Here is a 27,354-nt window from a genome sequence, read left to right on the forward strand (position 1 = left end):
ACTCCCCACCCCCCACCCCCACCCCTGTTCTCACCAGCTTCCTTCCTTTCTCACAAAGCCTTGCAAGTTACCAGAGGGCTCCACTGCTCAACGAATTTCAAAAACAAAATAGAAGAATCAAGAAAAGAAAAGAAATTAAAAAAAAAAAAACCAACTGGGTGATTTGCAGGCATAAAACGGAAGCCTCGTTTGACGTTTTCAGTTTGCGGCTCACTCTCTTCTTCCATGGAGATGGGAAAAACAGTTCAGGTACAAGTTGTTGGCTGGCCTGACCCAGGCGAGCTTGCGGGGATTCTTACTGCTCCTTGTTTTCTTTTGCTGTCTCTTCGCAGGCATCTTGCTCATTCTCCTGGACCAAGAACTCCTCGGGAGGCCATCGGAGCTCCCCACTTTCCACCTCTCCCTCTGTGGGTTCCACTACGATGGAGGGCAGGCGGTCCTTCAGTTTACAGCAGCGGTCGAAGTCTGACGGGTCAGGAAAGATCTGAAATCAAAGCAGGGCACGAACCTTGGTCATGAACAATTTGAAAAAAGAAAACTCTCCTTTTCCTATACACATGGCATGGTCTGTCTACAAGGGACTGAGCTCTGCCTCGAGGACATGGTGGATATACAAGACAGAAACCAGGAAAGAAGGTTCTGGGAGCTGCTTTGGGTCTTGAAGCTGCAAGTTTTGGAAGAAGTGCCCTTGAATTGTAAAGGCTGACTTACTTTACTTCCTATTTCCAGATAAAAAGAATTCAAAAATCATGTTATTACCATAAGCCATATCTTTCTTTCCTGGAGTCCAAAGCATGCAACAGGTATTAAAGCATTAAATTCTTGCCAGAATAGTACCCAGCAGTAGTCAAACAAGGGTGTTGTTGCCCAGGCTGTCTGGAAGAATCTCTGGCTAGGATAAGTAAGCCATATAGTCAAGAAGGGAATGAGAAGCCAACTCAGGTCTGTTTGCCTCTCCTGTGTATCCTCCAATACAATCCTGCCTCTCACACAAATGGGTCCCGATCCCACTATAACTGTCAAGTCCAAACCCAGACAGAAGGCAGGACCCCCATTCGCTGGCAAGCTGTGAACAAAATCTAAGGTGCCTTCCTTTCATCGCTTGTGAGTAACCCCAGGCTTACTGGCAGCACTACATCTGGAAGACACTACTTGGCTTTCCAAAGTTCCATCAGCGAGACTCTGTTTTATAATGCCTACTGTGTGTCCTGCTTAGAGTTGGCAGAATCTCCAAGCCAGGCTATAAAATCAAGGGCCAAGTCTGGTCCTGTGGTTTCCCTCTGCACTGTGACTACAGCTGACCCAATTCTTTGTCCAACAGCTTAAGTACTTAATCTACTGGGCTGCTGCTCCCTTGCCTTTCACAGTCCTCAGTGACACACCCGAGGGCTGGAAAAAGGCTTGATCTGGGAAGCAGGGGCTTGTCCAATCACAAACACTTTGGCACCTTTAAGGCTACCTCTTCCCAGCTTTTCACTGATAGAAGAAGAAACACAGGTCCAGAGGGACCAGAGGACTTGCTCAAAGTCACCAGTTTGTTCACTGTAAGAAAACAATGCAAACACACATAGAAAGAGTTCCCAGAAGGCTGCATGCATTGGTCTAGATGAGGACAGATCCATGGCAGCAGATAGTGGTCTTTCATCCCCAAGAGGGGATATTCAAGCCTTCCCACCTTGCTTCCCACGATGTTTCCCCAGCTGTGTCACACTCCCACCATGCTGCAGGCCACATGAGGCTTGTGAGAATCACAGGCCTCAAGAAGCCTCCCAATCCCTGCAGACCAGTGGTTATTAACCATTTATCCAATAAAGGCCTATTGCAGGGGATTAAGCCTTAAGCCAGCTGCCCAACCAGGCATCATTAAAGACTTAACAGAGCTCATAAAAAATATCATAATAGCAGCCAGAAGAAAAACAAGCCAGGGAGAGGCCAGGCCTTGGCAGGTGAAAAGAGGCCTGGGAAAGCTGACCACCATCCCTGGCTTTCTTCTTCTGTGTGGGTTAACCCCGAAGTTCTGTCCTTGGTCTGTGCTATGTATACACGCGAAAGTGCTGAGTGGGAAGCAGATGTTATGGGCTATTTGAGCTCTTCTGCCTTTCTTCTGGGGAGCTGAGACCCTCCTGGGCATGGGAATACAAGCTGAGCCCTAAAAATGACTCAATAAGTGGAAAAACCACTGTAGCTTAAAGGTTCATGTAGATGTCCCCTCACTGAGATGTCACTTCCCCCTCCCTCCAAGACCATAACATTCTGAGACTTTGAAGGTCACATGGCATAATCTCTCTCTCTTTCTCTCTCTCTCTCATTCCCTGTCTGGGCATTTTTTAAAAAAGTGAATGAGGTAGAGATTCCCTTCTTGAATACTTGTTTGTTAAACATGTCTTTTGTAATATGATGTAAAAATCAATGTTAATAAATGCTTTAATTAAAAAAATGAACAAGGATACTACTGGGTCAGTGTTCCCATTTCAAAGATGGAAAACTACCCAGAGTGAGAAGAATTGTTAAGTCTCCACTATCAGTGCCTGGAGCATCCACTTCAGGCACCAGGAGAAGAGCTGGGTTGGCACAGTCTAAGGGATGACTCCCCCAGATGCTTAACCTAAACCCTCAGGACCTGAGACAAGGCTGTGAGCTATCCAAAGGAGATGGTCACCTGACTCAGCTTCCACCCTTTGACTCCACAAGCCTAGGGCTGAGCCTCCTTGTGGCATGGCTGGGAAACATGAAACCCCATTTCTAATTATGATCACTCAAGCCAAGGAAGAACTAAAGGGACAGGAGTACAGACAAGGTAGGAAAAGCAGGAGGACAGCATTTTATTTCAACGCAAGCTGAGAAGAAATATGTCTCTCACTTGAATTTTAAGTGAAACAGTGTTGATGCTGATGAAGTTTGTGTTAAGCACAGTTTTTACATACACAATAATGATGTCTGTATTGGATGATCCTTCTGTGTATGGGGGGTGTGAGTGGATGGGTGTGTGGATGGGTGTGTGTATGTATGCGTGCGCACATGACAGTACTGGATCTTGAACTCAGGACCTTTCATTCTCACTTGTCTTTTTTGCTCAAGGTACTCTACTAGTTAGTCCATGTCTTCTACCCTTTTCTTTTCTTTTTTTTTGCTAGTTAATTAGAGATCAGAGTCTTTCAGATTTGTCTGCCTGTGTTAGCTTTGAACTACGATCCTCAGAACTCACCTCCTAAGTAGCTAGGAATACAGGTATGAGCCATCAGCATTTGGCTGAGTGATTCCTGTTGTATGGGTCAAAAAAACCAAAGTACAAAGGGCATATGCTTTGCTCAAGGCCATATCCTTAGAAAGTGTCTTACAGAATCTGAAGGAAGCATTCATTTGAGGATACTCATATGAGAAATGTTATTGATTGATTTCTTCTGTGAAGTCCTCTCAATGCCAAGTTCAATTTCTCCTTTTGTGGAGTCAAGTAACTTTCTTGTGTCATTACATGGTTACAAGTTCTTGACAAATACTGAGATGGTGAGACATAAATAAAATTCAAATTGTAATATCTTCTCCAGAACAATTTCAACAGAACAGTAAGTAGCCAAGCTCTTAGCGACAGACAGTAATACTAACATAGCAATTAAAATAACTCCAAATAATGTCTTTCATACCAAGAATACCACAGTTAAGTCTTTGAACTCCTTGGAGGAAATCTGAACATTGAACTTCTGATACTTCTTAGTTGCCAAACAATTTTGCTCCCTGAATTACTCAAAGTAGGAGCTATTTTTTAAAAGAAAAATGAGTGTGTGGGCAAATTTTGTTAATTATACTTTAAAAAAAATCACTATAATCATTACTCTAACCCTGCCATCAGAGATGTTATTTTATTATCAGATTATACCAATTTGTGCTTCTGAATATTGTTGCTCTCTTCATAATTAAACAAAAGGTGCCCAGACACAGCCTCATGGTTTCCTTGCAAACAAGACAGAAAGTCTTACAAAGTATTGCCAAGTCTTTCGCCCGAACAATCTTATCTCCAACAGCTGCTTAAGATGCTGACCTTAAGGAGGTCAACATTTTTCCACTAAGTCATGCTTTTTAATCATCCAGGCAGCAGAAAAATGAGAGGTTGCAACTGTAATTGGATGGGGTGGGGAAGGCAGTGGAAAAGGAAAAAAGAACTCAAGCTAGACTTGCCAAGCACATGACAGGAGGGTTGAGGCCAACCCAGCATGTTGGTTGCCTGCAGGAACTGGCAGGGAATAAAGAATGACTCCTGTTCTGAAAAAGAAACTGCTTCTAGTAAATATCCTAGTCCAGGGTTCCCCTTGTCTCTGAATTGCAGAAAGTCAGGGAGGCAGAGATAGAGAGAAGGAGAGGGAGAGAGGGAGGGAGAGAGGGAGTGGGAGAGTGGGAGAGAGGCAGAGAGGGAGAGAGGGAGAGGGAAACAGAGGGAAGAAGAGAGGGGAAGAGGGAGAGGGAGAGGGAGAGGGAGGGGGAAGGGGAGAGGGAGAGGGAGAGGAGGGAGAGAGGGAGAGAGAGAGAGAGAGAGAGAGAGAGAGAGAGAGAGAGAGAGAGAGAGAGATATTGATTTTCTTTCTCAGCAAGATACTTCTCCAAGAGGGTCAGAAGGAAAAGGTAGCTCTGAAAAGCATTATTTAATCCTCCTTGTGGGGCAGGGCAGATTTAGAAGCATCCATCTTCAGCTGCGATTCTCCCAGCCCCACACCTTATCACCATTGCTGGCTGCATCCCACTGTCACATGGGCTGCCTAGGTGGAGAGCTTGGGCCATAACAAATGAACACCAGGCTACTCCATTGCAAATCAAATAACATCTTGCCAGCCACACACTAAGAACTCACTGAGTTGTGTGTGCCCCACTGTGCAAGGATAGCAGCCTTGCTGATGGTGAATTTCACTAGGAACAGTGCTGGGAAGGGTAACTTCTGTCAGGTGGCCCCAATCCCAGTAAATCCTCACATTCTGAGGACCCAAATGACAGCCTGTGAAAGGTCAAGGGGGATTCCGGATGATTTGGAGGGAGACAGCCTGTGAGATGGAGTTGGGAAACGAATACATTGGAGTTTTAATAGGAGTAAGTGCTGTCCTGCAGAATGCTCTGTTATTACGGAAATATTCCGAAATGTCCAACAAGCAGCCACTACTCAGTCACATACTGGCTACTGAGCACTTGAGTGGGTCTGAATTTGATCAATATGAATTTATATATGGCTTACTACAATATATATTCAATATAAATGTAAACAATTACCTGTGACTGGTTACTACATTGGAGACATAATTATGAAGACACCGAGGAAGAACTATCCCAAAGCCTGAGGTTGTTCAGTTGGCTGACCAACACAGGTGACCTCACAGCAGAAAACTAGGGACTTGAGGACAAGCATCTAGAGAATACTAATTCATCAGCAAGTTTTTGCTTGGGTATGAAAGTCACAGGTAAACCAGCTCCCATTTCATACGTGGAAGGGAGCTGAATGGCAACACCAAGTTTCCAAAGGCCCCAAATTTGGAGGACTAGCTATCAACTGTCTGCTTCTAAGCCAGGTGACCTAAACCTGGCTGCCCCTGGGGTGGGGACAAGAGAAAGATGCTTGGCATCTCGTGTGGAAAATGTGAAAAGTTCTGGTCAGGGCCACTCTTGCCTGTGTGCATCCCTCAGCACTCTTTTCTGACAAGCAAGCCAAGCTGGCTGTAGAGAGGACACAGGGGCTCACTGCGGGCTGATAGAGAAAGCAGACACCAGCAGGTGGAGGGGCTGAAAGGTGGTTAACTGGACACAAAGAGCTAATTACCAGCTCTGCAAGCTGAGACCTTGGCAGCCTGAATACCCTGCTCTTCTTTGCTAGGGAGGAACAGAGGAAAGGAGTGCTAGAGGATGGGGTGGTGGGAGGGGAAGGAGGGCAGAGGGCCTGGGAGAAATGGCCTGGCTAGCTCCCCAAGGCACTGGGTACAAAACCACACAGTAAGCCTACCCTCTCCAACTGCAGAGATGAAAAAGCTGCTATGGAAAATCACCATCCCACAAGTGGGCCAAGAGTCTAAAAATTCTGTTCTTCCCTTGCCCTGTCTCTTCCTATCTCTGTAACCATAGTCAAGTCATTTTGACTTTTTAGAGCCTCGGTGGCCTCCTGAGAGAATGAAGGCATTAAAACCAACTACTATAGTAGCTCATACCTGGAATCCTAGTTACACAGAAGGCTGAGATCTGAAGATCACAACTTGAAGTCACCCTGGGCAGGGAAGTCTGTGACACTTAACCATAAAAAGCTAGAAGTGGAAGTATAGCTCAAGTGGTAGAGTACCAACTTTCGGTGAAAAAGCTAAGAATTAGCATCCACGCCCTGAGTTCAAGTCCTAAGACTAGCACATACTCATACACACTCAGGCCCTGAGTTCAAGTCCCAAAACTAGCACATACTCATACATACACGTGGGCGCACGCATACGTGTGCGCGCACACGTGCACACACATGCACACATGCACACACACACACACGCACACAGAGATTGGCACTTTGCAGTATTTTTAGAGTGGATACTGATGTTGGATATTAAGAGGGAGCCATTCCCCTCTTCTTTACAATTCAGATTAATGCACTAATAGGTCATTGGAGGGAATCAAATGTAGGTGTGTGTAAACTCTAAGTTCCTAGTTCTTGTTGTTAACTTAGTAAAGCTGGAGTCCCCATGGAGCATTAAGAGTAAGGAGCACCTGGAAAACCAACAGCCATAGATTGGGAGAGGAGCAGATGAACAACACTCTGAGCTTTGCTCATAAGCCCCAGGCCAGATTCACTGAAGAAATGACTGTGGCATCACTATCTACCTCCCAGAGCCTCTGGTTCCTCAGGGCTTGAACAAGTCCATGGGGATTGTCCAGCCCCTGGACTCCTTGTGAAGACCCTAAAGCCAGGGGGTCTCCTGTTTCAACACTCAGCTCACCACTCCAGGGACCTACATCTGGGTAAGTCAGATTCCTCCTGACTTCAGTTCCCCAAGTCCGAGTTTATTTTTCCTAGAGAACAACAATGGATTGGCCTTGTGTGTTTATTGCTTCCTAGGAGGGGCTGGTTTGCACCAATGATCAGATGTTCTGCCACGGGGAGAATGAATGAGCAGCAGCTAATTCAGATGAACAGTACACCCTGCACTTTGCCCCTGACCATATAAGAAGGCCAGATCTTTGGAACACTTGCCTCCCACTATTTTCTTATCATTATAATGCTAGTACTGTTTGCACCTTAGTGGTTACTCATGTGGCATGTGACTGGTAAGAGCAGAATTGCAGCACAGGAGTAGCAGGCCAATTATAGGTAGTAGGGGAGAATCACCCCAGCTCCAGTGCTAGTGACTTAAAGGCCCATCCCGTGTCTCTGAGCTGGGACTATGTCCACCTCACTCTGTCCTGCTCTTCCTCGGTGCCTCTAGTCCTCAGGGCACTTGAGCAGAGATTTGGGCTTTACAGCAACTGCTGAGCCTCCTTCCTTTGGATCAAAGACACTTAAGCCTCTAGCCTGGAAACTTGAAAGAAAAGGAAATCCATGGGATAAACACCATCTTTCATAAACATCTTTCAAACACACACCCATCCTGCAAGACAGGAATTCCAGATTCCAATTAATGAATACTAATTGCTGGACCTAGAGAGCGGATGAGGATTTTCCAAAGCGAGAGATGCTCGCAGGGCAGAAAAAGAAGGAATGAAATGATCTGACATAGATGATTTCAGATACTTGCATCGAACTGTGTCGTCATTAAAGACAGGTCTCCAGTCTTCCAGGTCTTTCTCTAGCCTATGCTCATACTACCCAATGTCTTATGATCAGACCCTTCTTCTCTCTCATCACACAGCCTTCCCATCCTTGTTCAGAGAGCCCTTCTAAATCCTACCATATCTTCCAAAGTCACCCTCAGTAGAAATAACTCTGTTTTTAGGCTTTTTTTTTTTTTTTTTGCAGCTCTGTCTCACAGCCACTGTTTGACTTCCAAAGACGTCAGTGGCACATTACCAAAGCAAGAATAGTATAAAAAGCAACAAGGAGTGACACTAGTGATTTTGCAAGAATAAATGCAGTGGCTGCAAGTCGTATTGGTCCCACAATTAAAGCAAAAACAAAAAGTAATGTCCTTTCAGGTCCATTCATGTTCTTAAGGCATCAGTAAAGATAACCTTTATTGACTATGACATGACATGGAGGTCATTTTTTAATAGCAGGGGATGGTAAAACAAAAAGTTGAAATGAAGTATTCTTCTGCTTACTTAGGTGCTGAGGTCCTAAGACCAGCAAAGCCCTTACAGTATTGGTTGCCAACTGAACTAGCCACTTTCTCAATGGAGTGCCACTGTTATCTGAAAGAATAGCTAACAAATTGGTTATTCCAACTTGGGCTAATACCTCCAAAATGAACCAAGTGAACTTGTCACTCGGAAAAAGACTATTGACTGTACTTGTCACCAGTGATTTGAAAAACTGGGCTTTCAAAGGACAACTAGACTTGCATCAGCTTAATAATAATTGCAGGCTTTCCAATAAGTGGAAATATTAACAAATATGAATTTTTTTAATGTTACAAAATGAGATGTGTCAACATCTGCATAAATCAGTGAGTTGATTTGTTCTTCAAACAATCAAAACTATGCCTGGATAAAAGATTCAATAAAGGGGCCAGGAGTTTGGCCTAGTGGTAGAGTGCTTGCCTAGCATTCACGAAGACCCGGGTTCAATTCCTCGGTACCCCACATACATAGCAAAAAGCTGGAAGTGGTGCTGAAGCTCAAGTGGTAGAGCTCTAGCCTTGAGAAAGTCCAAGGACCGTGCTCAAGCCCTGAGCCCAAGCCCTGAGCCCAAGCCCAGGACTGGCAAAAAAAAAAAAAAAGATTCAGTGGCCGGGAGTTTGGCTTGGTGGTAGAGTGCTTGCCTAACATGCATGAAGACCAGGGTTCGATTCCTCGGTACCACATATATAGCAAAAAGCCAGAAGTGGTGCTGTGGCTCAAGTGGTAGAGCCCTATCCTTGAGAAAATCCAGGGACAGTGCTCAGGCCCTGAGCTCATGCCCAGGACTGGCAAAAAAAAAAAAAAAAAAAAAGATTCAATAAAATGAAAATCCAGAAAATGAATGTCCGAATGATGGGTGTGGCTAGAGACAATGCCCAGGGCCTCATGCATGCCAGGTAAACACTGTACCACCAAACCATATTCCGAATCCCACACCAATGAATTTTAATGTAAATGTATGAAAACTTCATTGATAGACTTCAGATACCTTTAAGAAACTACCACCTAAAGTTTGATGAAGTATCAAATTCAAAATACCTGCAAAAGCTGAAAAGCTTCCTTTTCTAACTACATATCTGTATAGGCCAGGTTTTCTTCCCTAACTTCAAGCAACAAGTATCATGGACTTGCTTATGGGAAATACATGTGAGAATTAAGCTATCTCCCCTTAAAATAGACAAGAAAGAGTTACAAAACCGTTCAGCAATGTCTCTCTTCTCATTACATGTCTTCTGTTTTGGAAAATATAGTTACTTTTATTAAAACCCAATATTTATATTAACAGATGATGGTTTTATTGTTCTTCTAAATGAATTAGTAATGATGGAAAAATCTGTTTTAATTTTAAAACAATAGAGACAAAATGCACATAAACAAAAGCTCTTGGGTGATCATAAATAATTATTAAGAACATAAAAATTTCTGAGACCAAAAGTTTGAGATCTCTTGGTCTAGTGGGGAAAAAAATACCCTGGGAAAGAAAAACATGTAAGTCAAGGTTAAAAGGCAACATTTCAAAACTGAAAAATGGTTGAGGGAAACATAAGAGGCATTTTCCAACGAGTGTGGGTGGCTCACACCTGTAATCCTAACTACTCAGGAGGCTGAGATATGAGGTTGGGAACCAGCCTGGACAGACTTGAGAGCACCAAACTTAAGAGAACAAGTTGAGTAAGAGTACAAGGCCCTGAGTTCAACTTCTACTACCAGTACAAAAATAAACAAGTAAACCATACAATGAACTGCCTTCAAACCTGTCCAAAGGAGGATATGAGAAAGTGAAAATCTAGGATTCCATTTCATTACTCATTTTTCTAATAAAAATAATAGAGATGAGCTGTTGTTGTAGATGAAGAAATCAGGGTCCAAAGAAGTGACGTGAGTTATCTGTGATGGCAGAGTTATCAGCAAAGCCAAGGTCAGGAGCCAGCTATCTAGACTTTTAGTTCTTTAGCTTTCTGATCTGGGAAGTCCTGAGTTCTTTGTCACTGGTGGTATCTCAGCAGCCCCTGGGTGACCTAATATCATACTACTATTGATGATGACCCATTCCAGACAGCTAATCCAATCTCAAACCTGCCTCCTTCTCTGACTGCAGCCTCAGAGTACTAGTTCCAGGCACAGTGTAAACCAGTATTCCTAAACTCTTCATCTATGTGCTTCTCCAAAAGAAGTATGCCTCTATTTGCATGCCCTAAACTTTTCACTATAATGTATATATTAAAACTTTGAAATGAAATGTATATACCACACTATTGTGTGTGTGCCAGGACTGGGGACTTGAACTCAGGGCCTGGGTGTTGTTGTCCTTGGGCTTTTTTTTTTTTTTTTTTTTTTTTGGTCAAAGCAAGTGCTCTACTCTTTGAGTCTCAAGCCCCACTTCAGCTTTTTGGTAGCTAATTGGAAATCACAGCCTCATGGACTTTCCTGCCCAGGTTGGCTTCTGACTATGATCCTCAGATCTTAGCCTCCTAAGTAGCTGGGGATGACTGGCATGAGCATTGGCAATAAACATCACTCTTTCTGATGAACTCAATAGGTTATAAATACCAAAGCAAGTTAAGATCAAATATCACCTGGTGCAATAGCTCATGCCTATAATCCTAGCTATTCAACAGGCTGAGATCTGACAATCCCAGTTCAAAGCCAGCCCAAGCCAGCCCTAACACTAAAGTCCATGAGACTTATCTCCAATTAATCACTAGAAAACTGGAAATGGTGCTGTGGCTCCTGTGGTAGAGCCAAAGAGCTCAGGGACAATGCCCAGGCCCAGAGTTCAAAGTCCCACAACTGACAAAAAAAAAAAAATCAGGGCCGGGAGTTTGGGCTAGTGGTAGAGTGCTTGCCTAGCATGCACGAAGACCTGGGTTGGATTCCTCCATACCACATACATAGAAAAAAGCCGGAAGTAGTGCTGAGGCTCAAGTGGTAGAGCTCTAGTCTTGAGAAAGTCCAGGGACAGTGCTTAGGTCTTGAGCTCAAGCCCAGGACTAGCAAAACAAAACAAAACAAAACAAAAAAAAGGTCAAACATTATCTACTAAGAAATTCATGAAGTCCAATACTGAAGTCTTAAAGCATTACTCTATTCCATAGATGTTTTTTTCTTAATGTGATATATTTCTTAATATAATATATATACACATAAGTCTTTAGTCATTAGCTTTCCATACTTCTCTGCAATAAGATATAATAAATTGATACATTCAAATGTCCAGTTACCTTAAATTTTTATTAAAAGAATTCTGGATCTGGGGTATGGCTTCTGTGGTATAATTCTGAAGCTGGGTGTGGTGGTATATACCTGTAATCCCAGTACTGGTACTTGGGAAGCTAAAACAGGAAAATCCATAGTTCAGGCCAGCTCCAGCTACATGGCAAGTTCAAAGGCAGCCTGGACTTCACAGCAAGACTATGTCTTAAAACAAAACAATATGGGGCCAAGAGAGGAGAAGGGGGAGGTAGAGTGCCGTCAAGACTTCAATGTATATACTACACAATGAAGGAAAGTAAGGGAAGGGTAGGTTAAGAATATTGCACTGACCAAGGTGCATTGTAGTCATAATAAATTTCTTTGTTAAATGGCACCTCCTTTGTACAACTATTTAAAGATTAATAAAAAATAAAAAATAGGACTGGGAGTTTGGCCTAGTGGTTAAAGTGCTTGCCTAGCAGGCACGAAGACCCGGCTTCAATTCCTTGGTACCACATATATAGAAAAAAAAAAAAAGCCAGAACTGGTGCCGAGGCTCAAGTGGAGAAGTGGTGCCGAGGCTCAAGTGGTAGAGTTCTAGCCTTGAGAAAGCCCAAGGACAGTGCTCAGGCCCTGAGCTCAAGCCCAGGACTGGCAAAAAACAACAACAACAACAAAATAAATAAATAAATAAATTTAAACCCCAAAGCAATAACAAAAATTCCTGGGTTGGCTTATTGTAGCTAATAGTATCTAAGTGGTAGATGAATATATCACAATAATGAATAAACTCAAAGGTAAATTTTCAGTAGGTTAGTTTCTTACTGTGGAGAGATGGAACTTAGAGGGATACCTAGACCATAACATTTCTTTGAGATTCTTAAAGATTTAAACCCTGGGGCAGCATTGTGAAAGAAGGTGGAAAAAGATCTTCCCTTAGAAAGAGGGGAGGGTACTCTGGAAAGCAGTAAGGAGGTGGTGTAAAAGGCAAAACATGAGCGAACACCCAGGAAGATGGCGGAGCACAGCCCCAAGTCCATGCTATTCGTGTGTCTGGATAACATTTGCCGGTCACCCATTGCAGAAGCAGTTTTCAGAAAACTTGTAGCTGACCAGGTAACAGGAGGATAGACCGTGTGGCTACATCCACGTATGAAGTGGGAACCCCCTTTGACTATCGAGGGTAGAGCTGCATGAGAAAACATGGCATCCCCATGAGTCACACTGCCGGACAGGTTACCAAAGAAGACTTGGCTACATTTGATTACATACTGTGTATGGATGAAAGCAATCTGAGAGATTTGAATAGAAAAAGTAATCAAGTTAAAAACTACAAAGCTAAAATCGATCTACTGGGGAGCCATGATCCACAAAAACAACTCATTATTGAAGATCCCGATTACAGAAACGACTCCGACTTGGAGCTAGTGTGTACCAGCAGTGCCTCCAGTACTGCAGGGCCTTCCTAGAGAAGGCTCACTAGACTAGCACTGCTTAAGTCAACCCAGTGACTCGCCCACTAGTCCTGTGCCTAAGTGTAATTAGGCTTTCCTTAGCCCCAGCCCCTGTGGTTACTTCAGCTAACTTGCTCTTTCTTATCTTTAAAGTAATTAGTTTTATTTACCCAAAAATAAAAGGCTTCAGTTTGGGGCCAGGATTTTGGCCTAGTGGTAGAGTGCTTGCCTAGCATGCACGAAGACCCTGGTTCGATTTCTCAGTACAACGTATATAGAAAAAAAAAAGCTGAAAGTGGTGCCTAAGCTTAAGTGGTAGTGCTCTAGCCTTGAGAAAGTCCAAGGACAGTGCTCAGGCCCTGAGCTCAAGCCCAGGACTGGCAAAAAAAAAAAAAAAAAAAAAAGGCTTTAGTTTGGGGAAGTTAGTTGACTAGTTGAACTTCTCATTTTTCCCTGATTACAAAACAGTGGAACAAGTAAATATGGAAGAACAAAATACAACCCAGTGAAGTCATAATGACCTGAGGGGTGCAGTCTACCTGGCATGTTGCATGCCTAGCACTGCTCAGTGCCACTCCTCACCTTGTACCTGGCTGACCTGTGCTTCTTCAGAGTCACAACAGCTCTACTGATAACAGCTCCCTCGCCTACCTGAGACATGTTTTAGCTCAGTCTACTCACAGTGTATACTTGTATGTTTTAAGATAAAAGCAAGGCATGGCAGTGCCTATAAATCCAGCACTCAGGAGGCTAAGGCAGGAGGATCATAAATTCAGGTCCAGGCTGGGCTATAACTTGCCTCAAAATACAAAATAACAACACAGAATAAGGAAAATTGATGGAATAAATCTTTAGCAGTTTTACTACTTGTTGCTTTGTATCTAGTTTATTTCATGGGAATCAGCTTATTTGCTCTGATTTGAGCCACTATGCCTTTAAGAATTGAATTCTATACTGGAAGTACACTTGTATGCAGGTTACCTTTCATCAGTAGAGAGTATGTTTTCCATATACTCAGGTGTCCAACAAAAGTTGACCAGATGTAAAAAATCTTAAAAATTGCAGATTTCTGTTATGTTGGTGGCCGTAATGGTATATTAGTAAAAATTTTTTCATCAGTATTTAATAACTTCGAGGCAAACAGGTAACTTAGGTGTACCATCAGTTAGCTCACCTCAAATCATATTTCAGAAAATATTGTTTTCAAAATAAACTGTGGAGTTATATAAGATTTTTTTAAAAGGGCAAAACATGGTATTCCCTGTGAGCCAACAATCCCAATTCTGGACATTTATCCAGACCACACTAAAGCCACCAGCACAACCATGTTCACTGCAACATTGTTTACCATAGCTAAGATCTAGAAGCAACCTAGATGTCCCTCAGTGGACAAATGGATCAAGAAAATATGGCATATAAACAAAATGGAATTCTAAGCTTCCATTAAAATGACATTGCCCCATTTGTGAGGAAATGGAGACACTTGGAAAAAGTATAATAAGTGAAATAAATCAGACCCAAAGAAACATAGGCTCCCTGGTTTCTCTCATTTGTAATCATTAGAATGTGTTTATAAATTTATAAGTAAACTCAATGGATAGTAAGAAACAAAAAAAATTACACTTGGATTTGATAAATTAGATAGGACTCTAAATATTCACGCAGTGAGCCCAAAGGAGGATATTCTTAGGAAAGGATCACCAAGGCCCACTAGCTATGTTCATATGATCATATAAAATGATGCTTATTGAAATGAACTCAAACCTCTGCTGGAAACAGGAGGGGTTTTTTTGTATTGTTTGTGGTTATCTATTTTTTTCTTTTTTCCCCATTTTGTCACTGTTTTTCATTTCTGTACCCTTTGTCTTGCATGTAAGTTTATCTGATTTGGGGAGAGGAAGGGGAAAGACAGAAATGGTGAGACAAAGGGTGAACTGATTCAGCAGTGATATTCACTAGGCACTATGTTGAAAATGAACTATATACCTTTTGGGGGTGAGGATCAGGAGGAGAAAAACAGAGAAAACAGGGAGAGGGTGACACTGTTCAAAAAAGAAAAGTATTTATTACTTGACTGATATAATTGTAACCCCTTTGTACATCACCTTTACAATAAAAATAAATAAATCTGCTAAACTTGAAAAAAAAATGAAATAGGGAGGACAATTTTGATAGAAAGGTAGGAAAAGGAAAACCATGGAAGCCTATCTTCAGGAACTGCAATTGGAAAAAAAAAAGTCACTGAAGGAAGCTGAAGATGAAGACATGGATTTCCTGAGAACCCTTCCTGTTGACATGGCCCCTGGAAACTTTCTGTGAATCCCTGGGCCAGTTATCTTCCTGTCTGACACTGTTCAAATGCAGAGTGCTATATTCACAGAAGCATTATTAAGAAGTTATTTGGCATGAAACTCTGTGAGACTAACATGCCAAACAAAACAGCCAGGAAAGATCCGGATGCTTCAACTGCCTCCTCAGAGGGAGCAAATGATCCAACAAATCCAGAAATCACAATTGAGCATTAGCTGTTGTTATGAATGTTTCTGAGAGTACAGAAGCAACCTTTGAAGAAAACAAACTCCCTCATGGTATCAGCAGGATTGTCCCCTAAAAGAATTGCACAGTCATGGGGGCAGGAGTTTGGCCTAGTGGTAGAGTGCTTGTCTAGCTCGCATGAAGACTGAAGTTTGCTTCCTGGGTACTATACACCTAGAATAAGCTGGAAGTGGTGGTAGAGCTCTAGCCTTGAGAAAGCCTAAGGATAGTACTCAGGCCTTGAGTTCAAGCCCCAGCTCAAACTTTATGACTACATAAATGGAAAACTAATGGCAGGTGTTGTAGATATCAAGCATAATAGCACTAACATTTCTAAAGTTGTCTGTGTAATGCCTGAATTTACTTTATAAACCAATAAGGGTATGTAACCTCTATTTAAATACTAGGCCAGGCTGTCTTTATACATATGGAATCCAGCAGACCCTTGGATACTGATTTCAAGACATCCATTATATTTTAATCTACTTTTAAGAGTCCATCTGAGCCTTAATGCCAAGGAAGCAATATCTCTCAACCATGACTATTCCATGGCCCAAGCCAGGAACCCTTAGGAACTGGTAGTAGTTCATTGGACTCAGCATGTATCTGGCCAAGCATCATGGGTCTCTAAGTCCAAAGGATTTCTTGGTGTTTTTCAAGGTCATGTAGTACTCCAAGACTGATAGAATAAGAAAGGACATACAGGGCTGGGAGTTTGGCCTAGTGGTAGAGTGCTTGTCTAGCATGCACGAAGACCCGGGTTCGATTCCTCGGTACCACATGCATAGCAAAAAGCTGGAAGTGGTGCTGAGGCTGAAGTGGTAGAGTGCTAGCCTTGAGAAAGCCCAAGGACAGTGCTCAGGCCCTGAGCCCAAGCCCAGGGCTGGCAAAAAAAAAAAAAAAAAAAAAAGAACAGTTCCTGACATACAGCAGCAAGCTCTCAATAAATATTAAAAAAAAAAAAAAAGAAAGGACATACAGAGTCATTGCCAGCCCACAGACATGTATAATCCAGAGTATATTCATGTGACTGGCATGACTAAAATTGGCTTCAACATCATCATTATCATCGTACTTGAAATAAAAAACAAACTGCAGGAAGATAATGTTGAAACACACTGAAATAACCAAGCACCTTTCTGACTCAGTACACAGTGCTCCTCAGTCATTACCGCATCTCAATAGATGTTATACCTCTGAGCTGTTGTTTGCTAGTGCTTTCAGTGCTAGGATCTTAATGTTTTGATAAGCTCTTTTATTTTTCTTAAGGTAATACATAATCAAGAGGCTTAATGATGTTGAATTTCTCTGAATCAGAAATTCTACCTCTAGGAATTTATTCAAGGAGACAAATCAGCCTGTGCAAAAATTTATGTAAAATGGTGTTCAAAACATTGTTCCTTGTAAGAACAAAATATGTCACAACCTAAATATTCTGTAATTAGGATACATAACAAGATGAAATACTATTTTACAAAGGAAACAAAATTTGAAGAACATAGCCACAGTATTATATTAAATTAAAAAAGGATTCACACTACAGCAGATACAGTATTACCTCAACTATATTTTTAAAATAATAAGTGCATAGAAAAATATTAAAAATAGATGAATCAAAATGTTTCCATAATCAGAGAGCAATACCCCAGTGTTTTTATTTTTTCCTCTTATCTTTCAACTATGGCACGCTTTTCTAATTTTTATTAAAAAAATAAAGAGGTTAGTCATAGTGGCACATGCCTATAAGTTTAGCTTTTTGGGAGGCAGAAGTAGGAAGATCTTGGCTTGAAGCTGACCTGGGCAAAAGAAACCTTATCTCAAAACTAACTAAAGCAAAAAGGGGACTGGAGGCATTAATAAAGCGGGAGAACACCCACAGAATCAGCAAGTTCAAAACCCAGTACTATCAAAATATTTACTGCAATGAAATACATATTTTATCAAGAAGACTACTCCCCAAACCAAGTTAGGAGAAAGCCAGGTCCAGAGATCAACCAGCTCTGGATGACTTGATAACATTTATGGCAGTCTCTTTGCTCAGATCCATCCAGAACCTTCCTTCCCACTGGCACCATCATTTCTCCTGGCGGAGAGGTCAACCTACAATGCAGTTTAAGCTAGATGCTTAAAACAACTTATCAAAGTGGGCAAGCCACAGCGAAGGCAGCAAAGTCCCCATTCTCAGTCCCCTCCCCTACTCCCCTTGAGGTCATGATGTTTATTTGACAGCAGCTGGGGAAAATGTAAGGCACATTTATATTTTTTCAAGATGGGCTTGAGCAACCGGGAGTTGTCTCCAGGCTGTAGAAGGAAGCAAACAGTAGACACAGGATTTGATTTATGGACACAGGGGAGAGGCAGAAGATTGGAAAGGAAGGAAGCCCCCACAAGCCTCAACCCTGCATGAATGAGGGCTTGTCTTCAAACTCTCTGAGGATTATTTCAGCACTTGGCCCTGAAAGATCAGCTCAGGACATCTGCTAGACACCCAGGAATAGCACTTGGCTTCTGTCACAAGATTCACCACCCTAAAGCACCTCTTTTCCTTATGATACAATCCTCCTTTTTCTTTTCCAGTGGAAGAGACTGTGGGATTCGCCAGGAAAGGGAGAGAGGAACGGCCTAATCAATCATTCTGCTCTCATTAAGGGACTGCAGGGACAAAAAGTGGAGTCAGAGACACAGCCCCTGGCTCTGCGGTGGGATGGAGGAACAGTTACTGGGAGAGGGAGGTGATGGGCGCAACACAGGCTCTTTCAGAGCAGCTGGTTGTATGGCTCCAGTGTGCAGACTGGCTGGAGAGTAAAGAACACGTGCTCTCTTGCTGGCCATACACAGACCTACTGTTGTGTGCACAGGGGACTAGGGGAAGGAAGAAGTCTCCTAGGGGGATAATTCCCAGCCTGCCATGGGTCCTAATTCAGGGTTTGTCTAAGACAAAGAACGTAACGTTTTTGCTGAGGCTGCCAGCATAGGAGGGAAGACACTGGATCCTCAGACAACATGAACTCAGTATAAACAAGACAGGCAATGGCTCTGTAAGGTCCACTGCCACTGAGATAAGTAGGTACCTTGTGATTCTGACCCCCATGGTCTTAACTGCCTGCTGTATAGCCTTCACTATGATTTCTACTCTAGAGAGTGGTGGAGGGAACAAGGAGGATAGGAGAAAGTAAACTTGTCCCGGGTCCAGTAACTTGTCATGTCTATGGCTGGCCATCTTCTGCCAAGGCTTTTGGAATTTTGGCTTTATGTCTCTCTAGGGACAACTGAAGCTTTTTAAAGTCTGGTGTTGTGAAAGATTATTTCCTGGCGACCATGGGACTTGTGTGCGCACAGCTGCTCGTCATGGCCTCTGAAACTCTGGACTACAAGCCGAGTGCTACAGCTGGGGGTAACCAAGGAGGCACAAAAGTAGTGAGGAAGAGCACACAAAAGTAGCTGATGAGTTATATCCAGTCTGGAGGAAGCAGGGTTGCTGGTGGGGGCAAGATGGTGAGCAAGAACCTTCCTGAGGGCCTAACCAGTAAGGAAGGAAGCAGACTCTGCATGATATGATGCATGGGATGAAAGGGCCACTTAAAGATAACAGTGTCAAACTTTGCTGCTCCAGGTGCTACAGTGCACCGTGAAACCAGACTCAAGAGTTGATGCAGTGCAGGAAGACCTGGCTTTGATTCCTTGGTACCACATATATAGAAGAGCTGGAAGTGGTATTGTGGCTCAAATGGGAGAGCGCTAGCCTTGAGGAAAGCCCAGGCCCTGAGATCAAGCCCAGGACTGGCAAAAAATAAAATAAAAAAAAATAAAAAAAAAAAGAATTCATGCAGACTTCTGGGCACTGCTGGCTCACATCTGTAATCCTAGCAACTCAAGAGACAGAAATCAGAAGATCACAGTATGATGCTAGCCCAAGCAAAAATAAAAACTGTGTGATACTTTTATCTCCAATTAATTGCCAAAAAGTCAGAAGTAAAGGTGTGTGGCTCAAGTGGTAGAGCACCAGTCTGAAAGAAACTAAGGGATAGCATCCATGCCCTAAATTCAAGCACCAGTAATGGCACATTTAAAAAAAGAAAAAAAAAAAAAAGAGTTCATGCGGATAGGCTTACAAAGATGGAAGGAAAGTTTGTGATAAGAGGGAGCATGTCTTCTAGAGTGAGGGGGCAGAGAAAGCAGAAGCTGACACTAAGACCTAGTTCTAAGGAGGCTGCTTTTCAGGCCACACAAATCCTTCAGCTCTGTCCCCAGGAACAGGGCTACCACTCAGCTTCTTGGCACTGGAAGAAGCAAATAATAGGTGGACATAAAGAAAAGCCAGCCTGGTGCTCTCCCTCCTACCCAATTTCCCTCACTTCTACCTTAAGAAGAGATGAAGCACTAGCTCTGGAATCAAAAGGAAGATCTGTGATCTATTTACATACTGGACATGGGAGCCCAGTATGGGGAATCTTGGAGGAGAGACCCAATTCCTGCCTGACCAAGAGTAATGGCTACACGTCACAAGAGTAACAGTGTCTGGAAAGCAAGAGCAGCCACTCAGGTGCTGCTTAGGGAAGGATAACAATATCAGCTCTTGGTCTAGATACTAAGGAAGGGACAGACAGAAATGAAAACAAAGGAACTGTAGTTCTAACCAGATGTTATCAAGGTAATAAAATTGTAAGCTTTTGCATGCTATGCTAGGGGAGGTTAGGCTGCAAGGCCAGCATCCAAGAGCACGTTGGGTTTCCACAGGCAAATCCCCAAGACTCTTCTCTCCTCCTTTGTCTCCAAATTATGAATTCTCATCCTGCTTTACAGATGAGGATGTAGGCTCAGCCTGAGTGAAGGACATGGGTCTTTCACCCCAACGCTTTGCTTTTCTGATGTATCATGCACCTGTACCTTGGAGTGGTTCTGATTGCAGTCTAGTTATCTGGTTGGTTATTCCCCAAGTGGTACCAGGGGCACTAATTTCATAAAGATAGAAATAAGTAGGAAAGCTGGAATGATGAGAAGGGACTCAAAAGGAGTAAAGATGAAACCTAAGGTTGGAAATATAACTGCAGAAATGCTTGGGAGAATCGAGGAGGTCCCTTTGTTTTGTGTCAAAATAGTCAGGCCTGTCTTGTTGGTTGCTAATAAAGAGGCCATTAAGCTGTAAGGGTAAGGAGCTGAGGGGGCTGCATTTTCCTGGGCTGGCAGCATATTCTCCTCCATCAGAGTGGGTCAAGGAAGCTTGTCAAGGGCCCCATGGCTGGGGGAGCTACAGGACTTTCCTGGGCAACCATCCACAGTGTTTTTATGTAGTAATTTCCAAGCTTCTGAGTCATATTGATTCTCTTCATGGCTACAGGTGAGGTTTGCTTTCAGTTCTGGGTTCTAGATTTCCATCACAGAACCTTTCCAACCACAGTCATCAGTAAGGAGTGCATGTACTTCTATTCTTTTAAACATCAGCCAGACACTACAGAATAGTCTTTTAGACCTTTAAAAGTCCTTCAGGCCCTTCTCTTAGATCTACGGGTTACTGACACAAGTGGCCAAGAAGAAAGAGGAGTTGAGTTGGGCCTGCAATGGCCAGAGAAAAATAAAGCTGAGCCTGGGCTCTGGAGATATTTTCATGCAGGGCCTCAAATCTTTCTGTCCTTATGATGCTGGCTTTAAGTCCAATTCTCATAGTCCCCAGGAAATCTGTCCATATCCCCTGGGTAGAGACCACTGTCCAGTACCATAAGACCATATCTGGAATATCAGATCCCTATTTTCATGAAGGAACTTCAGAAAGGGCTCTTGATTGCCTTGGTATGGAACAAAGCAATGCATGTTGGGCCTTTTCCATGTGGAACCTGCTCTGTTGGCTACTTCCACAGGGCCCAGGATGGGGTGGGAAACTAGCATGCACATGAACTTATAGAACACAGACAGTATGGTTGGTCAATCAGGGATGGGCCACAGGAAGCTATGGTCAATCTCAATATAAGCCGTGCTGATGCAATTTGATGGACAGAAGCTAAGAAGGTGTGACACAGGGAAGTCAGGGTAGGCCTTCAAAGGAAAATGAGTACTGGGCATGGTGGCCTACGCCTGTAATTCTAGCTCCTTAGGGGACTGAGATCTGAGGATGGCAGTTCAAAGCTAGCCTGGGCATTAAAGAATGTGAGACTCTTATCTCCAATTAATCACTAGAAAATGGGACGTGGGGTTGTAGCTCAAGGGGTAGGGCAGTAGACTTGAGCTGAAGAGCTCAGGGACAGTGCCCAGACCCAGAGTTCAAGCTCCACAACCAACAACAACAACAATAAAAAAAGGGAAATGAGGACCTAGAGGGGACCCCTTCACCTTTCATGTAATTTTGTTGAGGCTTCAGATCCCTCTTGGCTGGTTCCTGTTTAGGTTAAGTGAGGGGCTCTGAAATGAGCAGGTATGACAACTTGTAGTTGACTCTCTGGACCCCTTGAAGCTAGTGATATCCAACTAAAAGCTTTTCCATTAAAGCTCTGGGAATTGGCTGGGCCTGGCCCTTGAGCTAAGTCTATCGCAGTGCATAGTTGGGCTTGGCTCATGGCTAGGAATCCTCAGAGCTCTGTTCTTGGCTTTACTCCTGAGGATAATAATAGTATGTAGCTTTTTCTGAGACCTACTTTTCCAAGGAACTGAGAAAGAGAGAAGGAGACATTAATCCCAATTTGGCATATGAACAAAATCTCAAGCTTGTGATTTGACCTTGGAACAAGGTCATCCAATATATGCCCATTGGAATTTGTCAATCCTTGCGCCCACCATCTAGCCCTCCTGAGAATGAAACTTTCCTGAGATCTCTCTGCTGGACATGACCTTTCTTTCAGTGCCTGTGACATTTTGTACTTCTCAATGATGCTGTACTAGATATCAGTGATAGAGGATCCACCTCACCTTCTCCTTACCTGGTCACCGAGAGCAAGGGATAACTTACTGTTATCTTTGTTCCCCCTTCACCCCTACCCCAGGATCTTCACATAGCAGATGCTGGGCATGTAGGTACCCATTCCTTCTGCTTTAGCCTCGGGTCTACATCTGCCTAGACTCCTCCAGACAGATGCTTTTTTATGTCCTGAAAGATTCAGGTCGGTCCACCGACTGTCCCTTGAAAGTTAGTGCCATATTGTGAGCATAATTAAAAGTCTACAGAGTCCCTGCCATGTTTTGTCTATGTACCCACTCAAACAAGTGAAACTCATGTTTCCACATTTATTTGGCACAAATTGACACCTCAAGGAGTGGGTGAGTAAATGGTTACTAGAAAGTCTGAACACATGTTGGGCAGGCTGTAAGCAGAAGCCAGCTCTCGAGATGAGTGAGGAGATCATTTGTGTCCACCAGAGCTGCAGTGCGCTCTCGCGCTCTCTCTCCCTCCCTCCCTCCCTCCCTCCCTCCCTCCCCCCCCCCCCTCTGCTCTGTTCCTGAGCATCAGCCAGAAATGTCTACATTCATCCCAAGCAAGTCACTGGCTACCTGGTAGAAGCTACTCTTTCCACGGCTTTAAGAATATGGTGTTTGGGGCTGAGGATGTAGTTCAGGATGTAGGAGCCCTGTGTCCAATCCCTAAGCATTGGAAAACAAAACAAAACAAAACAAAAAAAAAAACACCTAAACTAAATAGTATTTGGGAACTTGTCTCACTTTAAGGGACTTCTTCCATAGGATGCCCAGATTGGCCTGGGCTGGTAGCACAGACTTTCTTTCCACACAGACTCCTCTCTCCTCAAATACTCTTTATTAAATTTGTTTGTTTATATTCTGTGCCAATAGTGGGGCTTCGAACTCAGGCCTCTACGCTCTTGCTTAGCTTTTTCTGCTCAAGGCTGGTCCTATACCACTTGAACCACACCTCTACTTCTGGCTTTTTCTTCTTGGAAGTAGTAGTCTCTCAGATTTGTTTGCCCTAGCTGGCTTCAAACTGTGAGCCTCAGACCTCAACTTCCCGAGTAGCTAGAATTCTAGGCATAAACCACTGGCTCCCAGAATAAACACTCCTTGACAATCCAAAACCAGTTCTCTACCCCAGAGATTACTGAAATGCCCTATCACCAGCATGGCAAGCCTGGAAGAGCACTGGATAAGGAGTGTGGAAAAGTCATTTTAGTCCCCATTTGTGGTCTGTCTGCGGTTTGGATCTAGCATTCAAGATGCTCTCTTTGCTAGATTCCAGTAGTGGTATGCCTTGAAAGAGCTTCCTTTTTGACTCTTAAGCAATTCAGTAACAACCCTGAGGAGGCATGCAGTGTCTGACAGGCACTCCCCATCAGACTACCTTCTCCCATAGGCTTCCTCTTAGCCTCTGCCCCAGGCATGGCTGGGAAGGGAAATTCTTGTCTGAATTGACTACACCTTTGCCAATGTGAATGAGCTTTCTCACAGTCAAGATGGCTAATGAATAATGGCGGCTTGTTTGTACTGGATCTTTATGCCTTAAACCCCTACTCTTATGACACTGTATCTTTATCATATCTCATACAGCATATCATGGCCCCCCACTTTGCAGATAAACAACCCAGGACTATTGGTATTTGGGGACTCTCCTGGAGCTACACAGCTTTATGGGTGCCACTGGGACATAAAACCAAGTCTGCCCCCATCCCAATGAAAGCCACCAGGCTCTAAGGAATCAGAGGGAACCTAGTACTTAACTCACCTGATAAGAAAGACCGTCCTTCCGGGGGCTGAGGCCAATCTCCTCCATGGATGGGGCATTCATCATCACCTCAGTCATCTCGGCTGATCTCAGATAGTCAGGGCTGCTAAGAAACCCAGACCAAAAGTCAACACACGTGCACACGCATTCTCACATTCCTCCTCTCAGCATCTCTGTGGCTCTGAGACCATGGCACTATCTGGAGACAGGGAAAGAGGAGCCCAAATCAGAGCTCACAGCAGCAAAGCAAGCTACATCCAGGCCTGCTGTATCACGATCACCAAAGCCCATTGTCTGCAAAGCACCTTTCCCTCCTCTCCTCTACACTGCAGTCCACTCCCACAAAGGGTGACCCTAGATTTTCTTTCCATTGATGAACAACAACAACAAAAAAAAAAGCCACACCAGTAGGTAGCAGCTGATGCAAGTGACCACATTAAAGCCAATTCAGCCAGGTCACCCTTTACTCCTCTACCTAGACTAAAAATAATCCTCTCATAAATTTCCAAATAGAAAGTCCATATTATTATTCTTATTACATAATAATAATAACAAGTCAGCTACAGGGAAACAAAGCTCAGTGTCATGCTGTCTCCCTATATGTCTGTCTGTGTGGCACTCCTTTTAGCAAAATGTCCCACTTAACAGTCCCAAGGGGTTGGCTTTTCAGCCAGCTTCTCATCTTCCACTCAACCCCCTCCCCTTGCCTCAGCTTGGGCAGCTGCATATTCATAGCTTGAACAACATCCCCTGGATTAAAAAGCCTTAAGGATACCCGGACTCTGATTGCAAAGGAAATTTCCAGAGGTGCCAAGCTGGCCCACCAATGGCTGACATGTGAAAGTGCTTTGTACTCTCTAAGCAGGAGACAAATGTCCCATTATCCTTACACAGCCATGGGAACACATAATACCAAACACACCAAATCCAGGAACTAGCTACATAACACCTAGTATTTTCACCATCGTGTCTGTGAAAAAGGTGAGGTGGGCATTAGAGAGATGACATCTAAGGAAACAAGGACAGCAGATTCTTCATTTTCTTTGTTTCTACATAGAATAAAGAGAAATGGCATTGGAGCTGGGTGCTCAGGGCTCAGGCTCGTAATCCTAGCTACTCAGGAAGCTAAGATTTGAGGCTTGAAGTTCAAAGCCAGCCCATCAGGAACGTCTGTGAGACACTTATTTCTAATTAAGAGCACGCATGCACATACGCACATACCTGAAAGTGGAGCCGTGGCTCAAGAAGTAGAGTGCTAAATGCTCAGAACAATGCCCAAGCCCTGAGTTCAAGCCTCTAGAATGGAAATATGAGGGGAGGGGGGCTGGGGCATCAGGTTTGGGAACAGAAGCCAAGAGCCTCTGCTCTAGGCTCTGCCATTCAAGAGCTGTGTGATCTTGAAAAAAGTGGTACAACCACTGAGCCACAGGTGCCCTGTTTGTTCCTGAGAGGCTAATCTTAATGCGTTGCATGATTGTGTTAAAGGCATAGTCTAGGGAAAAGAAATGTTGCACACTATCAAATGCTAGTCAACAGAAGAACCCTAAACTTTTGATTTCTTGAAGTCATAGATATAATATATACATATAATATGTATGAACGGCCCTAATGCCATCTACCTTGCTACATTTTCAGTTGGCAGAGCCACATTTCTCTCCTAGCCTTCAACCCTCCCCCACAAGACATGCCATCCATGTATCAAGGAAGAAAGGACTGAGGACACTAAGGAAAGCGGGGTGCCAAAGTCTCTGGGACGGGGAATTTACTTCATGGTGAGAGTTCAGTCCCCTCTCTGCAGCCAGGCTGGGATGGGGGAGGGGAGGCTAGCTGCTGGCCCGGAGAACAAGTTTAGGGTCAGGAACTGGGACTTCCAAGGCAATTTCCCCTTGGGTCCTAAAAAGCCTGCCGCCGACCCCCCGCCCCTAGCCCCCTAAAAAGTGGGCCAGAGGAGCATCCACAGGGCTCTCCGGGTCTGGAGGGGTGTTCTGTCCTCTCTTGGGTCTGAGGAACAGGCCCCAAAAGTTGCAGTGAGAAGCATGGACTTGCCAGTTGCAGGGGTATGTGGAACCCGGCTTTCCCCGCAGTCCACCTCTGACCCCAACCCATTGAGCTCTTTGTGCCGCACCTGAAAGCGTGCGCCCGAGGTCTCAGGCGCTCGTCTCCCACTGCCGCCTCGTCTCCCCCCACCCCCCATCCCCCAGCTCAGGAAGGAAGAAGCAGCTGCCTGCGGGCACGTCCCAGCATCCAGGCGCCTTCTCTCCCCATCCTTCCTCGCCCTGATCTCAGCCTGGGGGCAAACGCCGAAGGCCCCCAGCTGGGTCCTTCCTGGCTCCAGCGTTCCTGGCACAGTAAGGGAGGCTGCTCTCCAACCCCGGCCCCTACAAAGACGATACCCTTTTTAGGGGCTACGGGAAGGGCGAGGGTGGAGAGGGTGCGCGCGTGCCCGGCCGCTGCTTGAGGCTTCGGTGTGAGGACAGCGTCCCCCGCCCCCATTCCCCGGGGCTCTGCAAACCCGGAGGCTGCACCAGCTCAGCCCCGCTGCAGCCGGCCTCTACGTCCGGCCTCCACCACGTCGAGGCTCGCAAGCAAACAAAAAGAAAAAGGGGCGGGAGGGGGGCCCGGGGAGAGCAGAGCCCCCTGCGCCAGGCGGCGTGCGCCTCTCCCGCAGCCCTCCGCATAGGGGGTCTCACCCAGGGGTGGGGGGGGTCCTGCAGAACCCCCAGCTCTCTCTCTCCACCCTCCACCACCCACCCTCCCATCACTTAAGTGAGGGCTCCCAGCTCATTTCCTTTGTCTGGCTTGCTCTCAGAACCACCGCCCCCAACCCCCACATCCCCCCTCCCTCCTTGCAACCTTGGTGTGACTCCTGAAGGGGTTCCGGGGGGGCGACGGGTTAGCGACCACTGTCTGTGCCACCGGCTGACCTCGAACCCAAAGCCCGGCACCCATAGGCGCGGGGGCCACGTAGCCACCCACTAAGCCGGCGCCCGCCACAGGCACAGGATACTCACCAGTGAATGGGGAAATAAACAGACATGAAGTCCTAGGGGAGGCTGACCCACACCCTTGGGATTTAAAAATGGTCTGTGCGTCCCCAGTGAGGATGACACGGGCACAGGCAGGCGCGGCGGGCAGCCGAGCTCGGGCACTGGGCGTTCGCCGGTCCGCCTTCCCGAAACAGCCCCGCTGCCAGCGGCGTCGACAGTGCACCAGGCGCGCCTCGCTCTCCACCGAGCT

The 27,354-nt window shown here is 44.7% G+C and overlaps 1 protein-coding gene and 1 pseudogene across 2 annotated transcripts; one reads left to right on the forward strand and one right to left on the reverse strand.

Annotated features, from left to right (window-relative positions):
• Lbh (LBH regulator of Wnt signaling pathway) lies at positions 1–27,354 on the reverse strand. Of its 2 annotated transcripts, none has more exons than XM_090337216.1 (3): positions 27,129–27,354; positions 24,118–24,220; positions 1–484 (listed from the first exon to the last, which is right to left on the reverse strand). In XM_090337216.1, exons 1-3 carry the CDS (start codon positions 27,152–27,154, stop codon positions 296–298), a joined length of 318 nt encoding a protein of 105 aa, XP_090193342.1. In that variant the 5' UTR covers positions 27,155–27,354; the 3' UTR covers positions 1–295. The 2 variants fall into 2 exon arrangements, with proteins under 2 accessions (XP_090193342.1, XP_090193341.1); XM_090337215.1 differs by having other exon boundaries at positions 24,118–24,223.
• Positions 12,487–12,955, forward strand: LOC150060923 (low molecular weight phosphotyrosine protein phosphatase pseudogene; annotated as a pseudogene).

This window comes from Megascapheus bottae, chromosome 7 (assembly GCF_031878675.1).
Source record: "Megascapheus bottae isolate mThoBot1 chromosome 7, mThoBot2.hap1, whole genome shotgun sequence".
NCBI lineage: Eukaryota > Metazoa > Chordata > Mammalia > Rodentia > Geomyidae > Megascapheus > Megascapheus bottae.

Bases quoted from the DNA above. Each gene is read 5' to 3' on its own strand.
- Lbh (XM_090337215.1), bottom strand. From the start codon at position 27,154: ATGTCTGTTTATTTCCCCATTCACTG. The intron at 24,224-27,128 runs GTGAGTATCCTG...TGGGTTTCTTAG, and splicing joins GTTTATTTCCCCATTCACTG to CAGCCCTGACTATCTGAGAT. The intron at 485-24,117 runs GTGAGTTAAGTA...CTTTGATTTCAG, and splicing joins AGGACGGTCTTTCTTATCAG to ATCTTTCCTGACCCGTCAGA.